The 12,491-nt window shown below is 40.2% G+C and overlaps 1 protein-coding gene across 1 annotated transcript; it reads right to left on the bottom strand.

Annotated features, from left to right (window-relative positions):
- Positions 1-4,411: 4,411 nt before the first annotated feature.
- On the bottom strand, positions 4,412-11,381 carry atp5f1d (ATP synthase F1 subunit delta). The gene is made up of 5 exons (XM_005920730.3): positions 11,139-11,381; positions 10,255-10,408; positions 9,266-9,354; positions 4,731-4,860; positions 4,412-4,543 (listed from the first exon to the last, which is right to left on the bottom strand). The coding sequence occupies exons 1-4, from the start codon at positions 11,253-11,255 to the stop codon at positions 4,738-4,740; spliced, it is 483 nt and encodes a 160-aa protein (XP_005920792.1). The 5' UTR covers positions 11,256-11,381; the 3' UTR covers positions 4,412-4,543; positions 4,731-4,737.
- Positions 11,382-12,491: the final 1,110 nt, after the last annotated feature.

The following is a 12,491-nucleotide window of genomic DNA, read 5'->3' as shown; positions in this document are numbered from 1 at the left end:
ATGATTACCTGCCTTGCCACTCAGGGGGCCATTTGCTGTTACCACAAAGCTGATTATCTCACCTCTACAGCAGGCTGTGTTTGCAGCTTTGCAATTTTTCTCCCAAATGCCCACACTTCTATTTGTAGAAATGTTACCTAGCTGGCACAGGCAGAAATATATTTGTGTTTGTGTGGATGTTTGCGTCTGGGTGAGTGTTTGCGGCAGCGCTTGCCTGCGTGTGTGTTTTGTGGGTGGGTGGGTGTTTATGTGGAATGGAAGGCTGTAAGAATGGAGGAATGGATGACACAAACAGGGCAAAGTGGTGGGAGGCTGGTGTCAGGGCCCTACTCCCACTACCAGGCTGGATGCAGTATCTGACAGCTGACTGAGAGTCTGCAGGCCCCCTCTTTACACAGACCCACCAAAAGGTCAGCACTTCAATCAGCTCCACTCTCTGGATGCTTCTCTTTCTCTCTTAGTACTGCGAAGCCTCAATCTGCCCCCTTGATACACACTTAGCCATGCTTGACCATATCTCACAGGTGGAAATTTTCAGGTTTCGCTTACAAGAACGCCGCCCCAGAATGTGTTTATGTATCTGTACCATTTAACAGCTACTGTATATTAAAGCTAGCTCCAGGGCCGATGATTATGCACACTAGATGATATGTGTAATTTTAGTGCACTTTGGTGTGTGGAAAATTGACATCCTCGTTGCTGGCTCATTGCTCAAAGCGTTTAAATTTTCTAGACCTTTAATTTCCTCTCGGTTCCATCACAGGTCTCTCATTTGCCTCCACACATCAGGCGCTCTTAATATCCTGTATTCTGCTACCTGCTGCTGGGAAGGATCTACTTTCCAAGTTATCAAAATTGCAATTTAAATACTAATTAATATAAGACTTCTGGTAACTATACAGCACAGGCAACATGAAAACAACTTATAAATAGCCTGTTGCAGTTTGTTTCTTCTGCTGAAGATGACTTCCTGTAAATGAATAATTCAAGCTGTGATGTGATACCTCTTGTATAAAGGCAACATTTGTGGGACTTTATCATAGTGTCTCAGTTGTCACTCCCCCTCTTACGCACATAACTCCCTTATTATTCACCTGATACATTGTTTTATTTTTTTCATTATCGAGCCTGATAAATTAATATTTCTCCCAGCGCTGTCAGCTGCATGAATTATCATTAACACGATGAGTGAAATGTCAATGGTGGCGCATGTGAAGTGTGTCCCGTGATTTCATGAGGCTAATAAGAGCATCGATATAAAGAGAGATGAAGAGGGTTTGGGTTTGAGAGTCTCTCAACTCCGTTTCAAGTCTGATGAGGTTAAAGTCGCTCATGTCCCAATCCACAAAGCCGGGAACTAAGCCTGCAAGAAGTCATCAAGGAAAATCTCACACCGTGTCACAGCCAGTGTGTGTCATGCTGGAGCCTGTGCCAGTACATAAAGAAAATCTTGCGCTTCGACTCTTTCCATTTGCTTTGTGATTCACCCTATTAGCCGCATTACTACAATGACACATGCTTGGACACAAGCATAAGTATTCCATGCTTGTTTTATGGGGTGGCACATTCAAAAGTAATTATGTTATGTCATTGTTATTCAATCTTATATTTGTTCTGTGCTTCTTTAAAGCTGCTCTTTTAATTGTAGTATCCATGTGATCAAACAGCCAAAGGTCCAAAGCAACATTCTGATAGTGAATTTAGTCCATAACTCAGTTCAACAAAGCTAGTGACTTGTGGACACCACCTAAGAGAACATGATAACCAGATCCTGGATAAATCGTAGGCAATGAAGGACAAGTTACTAATACTGAGACTATGACTTTAATTCATAAAACTGCTACTTCAGCTGATCTTTAAATTTCAGTAGGGATGCATCCACGGGCTACATCGACACATTCTTTGTGAGACATGTTTACTTTTTTGAGCCTGAGCCAAAAAAAAAAAGAAAACTGGGACACTCGCTTCATTAGAGGAGGGCAAGAGATAAAAATGCTGTGCAGTCTGACATAAAGTGTGACACCAGATCACTCGCAGCTACAGCATGTTAGCAGCTCTACAGAGCTGCATGTATCATTAACTGCTGAGAGCGGTTTGCTCAGCTAACATGCTCCAGGTAAAGTTTACAATGTTCTCCAACTAATCAGACTGCACGATAGCCTGCTAACGTTTGCAAATTAAAAGTAAACAGAGCTACTGGATGACGGTGATGGGAAGTGCATTTGGTTTGTAGATATTACATTTTCCCAACGGCAATAGTTAGTTGCAGTGCAAGTTTTTTGAACAACCAAAAGTGAAGTAATTCCATTCAAAAGCCACATGAAGAGCAGCAGCCATTCTTTCCCGATAAATGGTCTTGATTATTTAAACAAATTGTTACACAGTAATTCTTTATGAATCAAGCTGACAATGCCGTATTTCCAAACAACACCACTGCATTGGAGCAAGCTCTTTAGAAATTACATCATTGCTAAACACAATGATTCACATGGGCTGGTCCCTTTTATTGCCACTGTGGTTGACTCAGTAAACGCAGCCCAGTGAGTTCTCCCAAAGCTTCCAGCTGCTTTGTGTTCGAGTACCACTCAAACATGACACCGTGGACTGTCATAGTGTGTATCATGTTATTCGCTCCTGGGTGCAGACAGTGCAATCTTTTAATTACAGTACGTGGCGATCCATGGGAGATGTGCACTGACTTACTATCACAAACCTGATCTGCTCTGAAACACCACCAAATGGCTCTTGAGGAAGGGCTCTCACTGGATACTCGTCGTCCTTTGTCAGTGCGCTGCACTTTAATGTTTCTATACCACCAAGCAGCACTTAAACACTTGGGTCAGGCAGTTCATTTGTGAGATACTTCAGTAGTGTGTGTAGCTGAGGAAGAAGTGAATGTTGTGAAACTCAAAATATTTCACTACAAACTCATACAGTAGAAGTTTGAAGCAAAACTAAAACTGGAAGCACTATGAACCAAAAGAACTGGTTCCTCATTTATAGGGCACAGCTCTCCAGACAGGACAGAACACCCAGCTGTTTTAGCTGCACCACAGCACACGTCAAGAGAAACGAGTTCGCTTGGAAAGCACACTGTCTTTTTCTGCTTCACTTTTCAGCACGAGCAGCCTTAAAATCTCAGAACACAGACATGATGGTGCAGCTCTTGGTTTCAACATCCTCTATTATAAATCTGGATTAAAGAAGTGGTGGTTTTGACATAACCAATTCATCTTGTTTGTCTGAAGGGTTACTCAGATGTCTCCAAGCCCTGAGGCTAACTGATGAGTTTGTATATTGTTCATGAGTGTGTGTGTGTGTGTGTGTGTGTGTGTGTGTGCAGCTGGGATGAGAAGGTTTTGATGAAAACAGCAGATTAGAAAGGAGAACAAAGAGCAGGATGTGTGAGGTTTTGTTGACTGTTTCTTTTCTAAAAAAATATATCATAATTAATCAAGCCAAGTAAAGTCTTCACAGCCTACGTCAACTCTGCTAAAAACAAATATATGACAGTTTTGAAATAAAATTGTGTAATTTGTCTTTCCTCATTTTTATTCTGTACTGGAAATGATTTATAAAACTTCCTGTTCCTGCTTTTGAACCTTACGCAGCAGTTTCACCATGCACATTAGTAATTATTAGAACATTTCTGCGTAAATACTTTTACTTGCACCATACTCACACTTCTTGAGAGCCTGCAAGAGTTTTGACATTCAAAATAAACCGGTTGTGGTTTATGCTCTGAAAGCCTTAAGTGGGCACGTGAGTGAGGTCAGTGCCTCCTGGAGTGAGTCTGGTTATGAAACAAGAAAAAGGCCCAGTTTTCCAAAGAAGGGACAGCAAAAAAAAAAAAAAAACAGACTTTTCCTGGCTTAGTCATGTAAGCCTGAAGTCATCACTCACAACAAAAAAGCCCTGCCAACACATTTAAATGAAGCAACAGAAGCTTCCAAATAACTCAAACCAACACATGGACAATGCAACAGTAAAATGACTACACTTTCAAATCCAGGAGCTACCACAAATATTTCAAGAGACCCTTTCTTTTGAGGCTTTACGGTAAACAATTTCCTCCAGCCTTATATGAAAAATATGACAGTTCCTTCCCTGAAACTGTGGTTTGCTGGGAAGTAGAGGAAAAATTTGATTATCCAAAACACTGTGTGAACTACCTATGTCTGCTGCCCTCAAGTGGCAGAATACATTCATTACAGTCATCAGTCACTATAAAAAAAATGAATTAGAAAACCCCCACACTACTTCTTTTGTGAAGCACTTTCCACAACACATGACAACTATTTAATAATAGCATGTAATTGCAACACACTGCTAACTTTGTCTTTGTGCACCAAAAATACTACACATGTGCATTTTTGCAGCATGAGAAACCACCACAAACTCCTCCGGCAAGTAATTCCAAATAAATTTATTTTTAATTTCATCCCCTGTACAAAGTAAGCATGGAGTCTTCTGGACGCCGACGTGACTGAGCTGGAAACACAGATGGGCTGTCGATTTCCATCCAAACAACAGAAAAGATTACCTAGGAGGGAAAATAAACAAGAGCTTGATGAAAATAAAACCTAATGCTGTTAGTGGTCAGTAATTTCCTGTTAACGTTTCCACTTTTGATATTATTAATTGTATGCAGTCCTGCATAATTATCCTGTTAAACCAAACAAATTCCAGGACAATAAACAGCTCATGTTCGAGGAGTTGAGAGGTCGTACCACAAGTCTACTCCAGAGCCTTGACAATGGCTTCATTGGCCTCTATGCCGATCTGAACTTCTGCCCTCGCTGCCTCGTCAGTTGTTCCAGCCAAATCAGCCTGGGCCTTCTCTAGGTTGGCTCTGGCTGCCTGAAAATAGAAAAATAGAACGTGTGACTATTAAAAACAAACAAAAAAGCAACATTATAAATAACAACCAAAAGTCCAGCTGCATATTTTTAGAAACAGTTATAGATTATTTATTTTTCCATCTTATACCACATTATTACAGTAGTGTGCAATATCAAATACACCCTCATCATCTGTGACTATGAAAATATTTCAAGACAGGTCATCACCCTCAAAAAAAACCAAAACATAATAAATAGAGTATGCAAAACTCTAAATCATCCAACAAACCCCTTTGAGGATGACTGGGATGTCAGGATATCAAGATGGGGAAAAAAAGAGCTAGTCGTAAGTGAGGAGAAAGACGAGCAGGGAAAATCCCCACTGCCTCTTTGCTCTGAAAGCGCCATTTGTCACAGTCGCGATTAGAAACGAGAAATGCCAAACATAGCTGGAAGTTAAAGGTCTCCCAGCAGGGATTTGACACATCTGCTTTAACTCAACAGTGACTGACCTTTCCCTCCTTATTAACAGACCGGACCCATGTGCATTGTTACTCCAGAGTGGAAGGCGATGAGGAAAAATTAACTCATTTACTGCTATGAAGTCAACTTGACAGTGACTCTGGCACTGCCCAAGGTCGAGGCGAGTGCATGATAACGCAGCCTAGCATTAACAAGACTGACATTTAAAAGAGGACTCAACACTGACGTCCGACTGAAACGCCGATCTGATGGATAATCATCAGCTGGGAGGTGCCGAATGACCCAGCAGATCAAATCAGAAGAAAATAATGTAGCGTGGGATCAAAGGATGGTCTCTGCTGTCAAAGAGCACGATCTGGGTGGATAATTAGGAATGATACAAGCCTGAACAAATTGAATATATAGATACCCATCACACAAACCTCATTAAAGCATAAAAGAGACAAAGAACTGACAACCCACTTATGAATACCACTGTGTCAATACTGGTGACACTGTTAAAGAGTAAAGAGTGTGAAAAGAAAAGGAAACCTATTTTAAAACAAGGCTTTCAAAGCTTTCTCACTTGTACAGCTTTTGACAGCGTTTTAAGAACAAACGACTGGCTCCCACCATTTGAGCTCACAGTGTAACACCTGGTCTCCTTTTTGCAGCTGCAAACTTTATTCATACACAAAAGGAGAAGAAAAACAAAACAATCTTTTATTTATCCAGCTCCATAAAAAAAAAAAAAAAGTAAAAATCCAAAGTCAAACAGAAAAGAGCTGGTGAGGATTACAATGCTCAAAGACAATTCAGGTACAAAAATAGCTGCTGCACAAAATCAGAAGCAAAGCTCAAGAGTGCAAAAGCAATTCAGAGTGTAAAGAAATAGCAAAAACAGCAACCTGTTCATTTAAACAACTTATTTAAGTTCCAACATCTAAATAAACTGTTAGAGCAGGCACACATATTTGTCTTCAATGAAACCAATTTCAAAAAATACTGAGTGAATTAACACCAGAGCACAGAGTGATCATACAGTTCAAACATGTGGGGGGGTTTTATATTGTGAAAAAGCTTGATGGGAAGGCAATTTAATGAATACCAATTATTTGTGTTGGACTGAATCTCAGTCCTTATACACAAAGGCTGACTTTATACTCATTACATGCCACAAACATTGATCATTTTTATTTATAACTTGTTAAAAGTCTGAGATATGAGGGGAGCAATGCACCTATTGGATAATTGGTCATTAAAGTAAATACAGAGCTGCGGATAGGATCACCTGTGCAATGTCACACAATCAATCAATGAAGCTTCTTTAAATACTGACCTATGGGAAATCTTGTGAAGCTCAATATGAGCTGGTTTGCAGTGGTGACAGTTTCATAATGACCCTTGCTTTTGTGGCATTTATTATTTCAAAGCACAACATTTACCCATTAAGCCACTGACTGACGTTTTCCCATTATAAAGACCACCTACGTGATACAACACATTACCTTTATCTGTTTCATTCTGCAGACTTCTTGGTGCACACAGAAGTATCCTCACTCAGCTTCCCAATCGAATTTCAAGTCAATTATTGCATTATCTTCTTCAAGTACCAAATCACAATGCGAGTCACCTCGAGGCACTTTACACAGCATAGTGAAGAGCTTACAGTGCTACAGCAGGAAACTCCCACAACACTCTGCTGAAACAGAGTAATGGAGGGCAGATACTCAGCTCAGTGGAATAGCACAAACCATACCCTTCAAGGCTTTTTCTTTGCACTGTGAATGAAATGTCACAGTGAAGGTCACATTTAACATGACGCTTTCTATCATACGCATTCTTGAATACGTGAAATTTCTCTTGGGTACATTTGTGTATACTGTGTGCTAAAATAGTCATTCATTGATGTGCAGCTAGAGCTTGAGAGATGGGGATAAAAATGGTAACGGTATTCAGACTTGTTCAGTTTTGGAAAACTAGTGCATTATAGCATATTATATATAAGGAGAATTGAATCTGGCTTCATTAATCTGCACTCAGTAATGTAGAATACCAAAATATTCTGGGGTTTTTTTCCCCCTTTCAAATTTATATATAATAAAAAAAAAAATCAGGATGAGCCTTCTGTTGATTGGACAAAACTGTGTGTATGTAAGGCTCCCACAGCTTTAGTCCAGCATAAAAATCTAACACTAAGTGAGACCAAGTCAGATCGATATTAAAGTAGTCAAATATAGAGAGGCCCTTACAGAGAGCTAACAGAAACTGGTTCACCTATCAGGATGCAACTTACTCAAAAAAGTTGAGAGAAGAGTGGATTTAGGACAAGTGACTGAGAAGCCCAACCAAAGCTCATACTTGAACCTCATAAAAGATATGTGAAGAACCCCGAAAGTGACAGTTCATAGCAGCGTTTGGCCATCTGCTCCATGTTCCAATTGTCTTGGTATCACCCAGGGTGCCAGAGGAGGTTAACGTACCCATAATGCACATGTGGCATAAAGACACGTACATATAGAACAAGTTTACATAGAGTGATGAATTATTTAGTATTACAGTAAACAGATAACATACATGGACTTAATACTATTTAAGCTGAGCAGCTGCAACAGTATCACATCTTAACATTTGCTGGTTCTTTGCCGTTTTTTCACCTTAGACCTGTAGTTCTACATCATCCAGTTCATTTCCATGTATAAAAATCATCTCACCTGCACCTCTTCACGGTGCATCATCCCCTCCCGACACACAAAAGAATTATTCCAGAGGGGGAAAATTGAAGATGATGAGACTAACGACTAGGGATGGGTACCGGTATCGGTTCTGACATAAACGGTAGTAACCAGACCGAAAAGCAGCGCACATTTCGGTGCTTTATTTCAGTGCTTCTTTTTCCTGAGCTGTGATACACTTTAGATTCTAGCCAATCGTTTCCGAGGATAGTAGGCGGGTCCAGGTACGTACGTTCTTTTAGAGCAGAGCTACAGATTAAAAATGCCCAAGGCAAAGCGGTCAAAAGTCTGGCTGTACTTCACAGCAAAAGATGCAAACTCAGCAGCCTGCAACAAGTGCTTTAAGCTGATATTGTGATACTGTCAAAGGAGGCAACACCTTGAATCCGATGAAACACCCGGCGACGCATAGCGTTTTTTTAAAAGCCGAAAAATGCGCTGTATTTGATAACTTGCTGTGAGACCTCACACCGTGCACATCTACTGCGGATGTGGTGCCTGTTATCGGACCCGGAGTTAGCAACATCCCCCAAAAACCGGACGAGTACAGTCCTGGCCCCTAGCCCTGCCAGTGTAGCAGAAATGATGACGGATGATGATGCAGCAGCAGCCGTTCTTCTCTGCGTGAGTAGCTTAATGTTGTTCGTGTGTAATTTAAGTTGAGTAGGCTAACCACGTTATTAAATTAATGCATGTAAGGTGAACTAGCAACATCATCATAGCTACATGCTGCGGTCTTCTTGTTTGATGGCAGATACTCCCTTCACCCTGGCCAAAAAGGCTAAAATGACCAAAGAAAAAGTGGAAAACAGTTAAACATGAGGTTTTTGGACAAAGTTTGTGTTCTTTCCATTGTTTAAGCACTGCTTCCAGCCAAGAGTGATACCATATATGCCCTCTAGCTGCAGAAAAGGCTAACATTGTTATCTTTTTACAAAAAAAAAATAAAAAACAGCTGAACATGAGAGGTTTTTGGACCAATTTTGTGTTCTCCATTCTTTAAGCACCGGTTTGAGCACCGTTTAAGCACCGGCACCGTTTCAAAAGTACTGATTTGGCACCGGTATCGGATAAAACCTAAACGATACCCATCCCTACTAACGACTATTATGCTCAAATTCAAACCACCAGTCAGGAATCTCCTCCTGTTTTCTCTCATTTGATAATAATGAGGGGTCAGTGTAGCAGCTCCACACACATTAATTTCAAAGTTCACATTATACTTACTGCAATGTCCAGCTGATCGAGGGGAAAAGCTTCCTCGGCAAGCAGTTGCACAGAAGAATCAGCATTGACCGTTACAGACCCACTGCTCACTGTGAATATATACACGCACACACACACAGTGTAAGTATCCACATGGAATTTGTAGTCACCTCAACTACATATGTACCATTATACTCAATGCAGTGTGGAAGAGCCCCATAGCATCCCTGATTCCTACAATTTTCTCTCGACCAGTTTTAATCACCTCACCAGATTCTCAAATATTTTAATCCCATCATACAATTAGCTGGTTTATCTATAATTGTAATGTTCTCCTCAGGTGTAATGTCAGCCAAGTGCACTCCCACATTAATAGTATTTTGTTTAGATGTGATAAAACACTTTGTTGTCGTTTTTGGCATCAACAACAGCCAAAAAGGAAAAAAGGAAAGCAGATCTTTACAAAAAAAAAACAAAAAAAAAGGAAAGTGAACATGGTTGACTGTAGTGCGGCACAAGTTACTTTCCCTTTATGCTGGACGCAGGCTACAAACCGCTTCATAGTAGACAGCCTGATAGTTTTGTTAAATGCTCACACTGTACAAAACAAGTGATCTGTGACCAGTAAATAATCACAATAAAGTGTAAGCCTTCACTGTAGCAGTCATTAATAACATCATATTAATTCGATAAGATGGTAGTTCTTCCACCGAGAGATTCGGTGTTACTGGGTGCAATAATGGAGATAAAACTGTATTATTGCCACAATGGTTAATTTAAACCCACTAAAGATTAAACAATGGTCATTATATCTGGGCATCTGTTAATTCTCTTAATTTTGTACTTTTGAGATAATTTTCTTTTCTGCTTCAAAAAATGAGACTAAAACCAAAATAAATTTATAACTATGACTATAATCTCTCTCTCTTTGATTGGATAAGTAGGATCTTGATCCTTCTTGGTGGGTCTGTCTGCAGTCATTCAATCATTTTTCCAAAGGAAAATCTTACCGAAGTATTTGGCAGAAGAGCCATCATCATTAAAGACTGTGACAACACCAGGCCGGAGCACCTGCAGGGTAGGTACGTGGGCAGGAAGGATACCGAATGCACCGGTAAGCGTGGGGACATCCACCTGTTTCACACTGGCCTCTTTGAAATAAACCTGTAACAAACAAAAACACACAATAATAACGCTTTTAAATTAAAATAAATAAATAAAATGAAACATTACACCACCACTTTAACAGAGAGCTTCAACCCACATTAACTGACAACAATTAAGTAAATATCCAGATGCAAAACTAAGAACCAGACTTTTGAAACGATCAGTGCATCACAATAACCACAAGTCTTTTTAATCCATATTAACGCATCATGATATAACAAATTTGTCTTTGCGCTTGACTTTACCTGTTGGGTCAAAAACATTGTTTATTCACATTCAGAATGTGAAGTGAACTGCACCGACAAGCTCGTCCCACCGACATGCACTTCAAGGTTAGAGTTTAGTATTTAAAACACAAGGGCTCCTTAATAGTGTCACTGAAACTTATTGCACTCCTAAAAAATGTAAATGTGTTTTAAAAAAATGGATCCGGAGTCTTAAGTAACCGTGAAGAGAGCAATGCTTTGTGAAGGACCACACACTGCTTGTCAAATACGGTGAATGACGGCTAGGCTAGGCTACACCAGCTTAACCTCCAAACACAAACGCTAGCGCTAATTTAAATGCAACCGTGCATGTACTGCTCGGGGACACAGCGAGGCCAAGGACCGGCACCAATCTGTTACACGGCCCCAAAGGTGTCATTTCATTAAAAAAAAAATTCATTCGGTGAGCCGATTAAGCTAGCTGGGCCTGAGAAGCCTAGCAGTTATCGTTAGCCTAGTACCTGTGTTGGTGAGGCGAACGTGAAGGACATCTGCGGGGCACCGGAGGCGGCCTCGGCGTAGCAGCGAGTCTGCCTCAGCACAGGCAGAGCACGGCGGAGAAATCTTGCTGCCAGCATCCTTGAAAATGTTATTTTTGTGAAGCACGAGTGAATGACAGGGATCCCCAAGCCCTTGCGTGAAGGCAGTCAGTGTGCGCTTGGTAGGACAAGGACGTCGGGAGGCTACCCATCAGGCTTTGCTGCGACGTAGAGGATGCAGGGTAGTGTAGTCTTGGGGGAAAAAAACAACAATAACAACAAAAAAACCCCCAATTGCGTTAACAATTAAAGGTCTCCCAGTTTATCCATCGTTTAAAAATACTTTGAATCACCTCCTTAGTCCCGTATGCTTTCAGTTCTAGTTGGGTAAGGTACCCTGTCTTTTACTATGCAGTAACACACAGTAAAACAGATTTATTCGGTTTGTTTTATTTGATTTTTTTGTAGTATATTTGTTTACTGTTGATTTAGCACAGTCAATATGGTGTATATTTAGCATAACATGTATAGACCTGGGATAAACTGAGGTTGTTTTGAATGTGCTAAATGTGTATTTCAGCCTTTCAGCTGGTGTTCTTGCTGGAGTTACTCGGGGAAACATTTCGAGATTGATTGGGGAAGAGTGGTTAATGTGAGAAAAATAGTGTTTTCCATATTTACTCATTAATAAATATATTAATCGTTCAATATTGTTAAATATATGCATCTATCAGTATTTATTGACAAATAAATGTAATCCCCATGGCGTCAGGAGATGGCGCCAAACCCCTGTAAAAAGCCTGCACACCGGTGTGTCGCCAGTAAACGCCTGCCAGTGTCTCTGTGTGTTTTTAATGTCAAACATATTTACATATATTGATATACAGAATGTAGTCAGTATGATTTATGAAGGGTTATACATAAAATTAAATAAAAATGGGTCGTTTTGTAAGTATCTTAATGATCCTGCATTAGTTTACCTCTGTGTCCTTGATTATAATCTATCCAGTCCTTTTTGGCCACTATGATATCTTCATAGAACTGTTATGTTATATTTTTTGGAATTTGTGCTGCCCTCTTGACCAGGTAGTTCTAGAAAAAACATATTTGCAGTGTCAGTGAGACTTTTATCTGGATATATGAAAGTCCCTTTGCTATAAACTGATTGCAACTTCTGCCTTGTGACAGGACAGTTCTTACTGACTCAAAATGAAAGATATGACTGTCTCAGCCATATGTTTGACGATTAAAGGCCAACGAGTCATGTTCATATACCAGCAGTCATTATTTGGCAAATACTGTAAATCACCGAAACCCACCGGTAGCTTGGCCGAG

Source organism: Haplochromis burtoni, unplaced genomic scaffold (assembly GCF_018398535.1).
Source record: "Haplochromis burtoni strain Fernald_Lab_line unplaced genomic scaffold, NCSU_Asbu1 Contig_42, whole genome shotgun sequence".
NCBI classification, from domain to species: domain Eukaryota; kingdom Metazoa; phylum Chordata; class Actinopteri; order Cichliformes; family Cichlidae; genus Haplochromis; species Haplochromis burtoni.
Note: the sequence above shows the minus strand (reverse complement) of the source record. Positions and strands in the feature narration are given on the sequence as shown.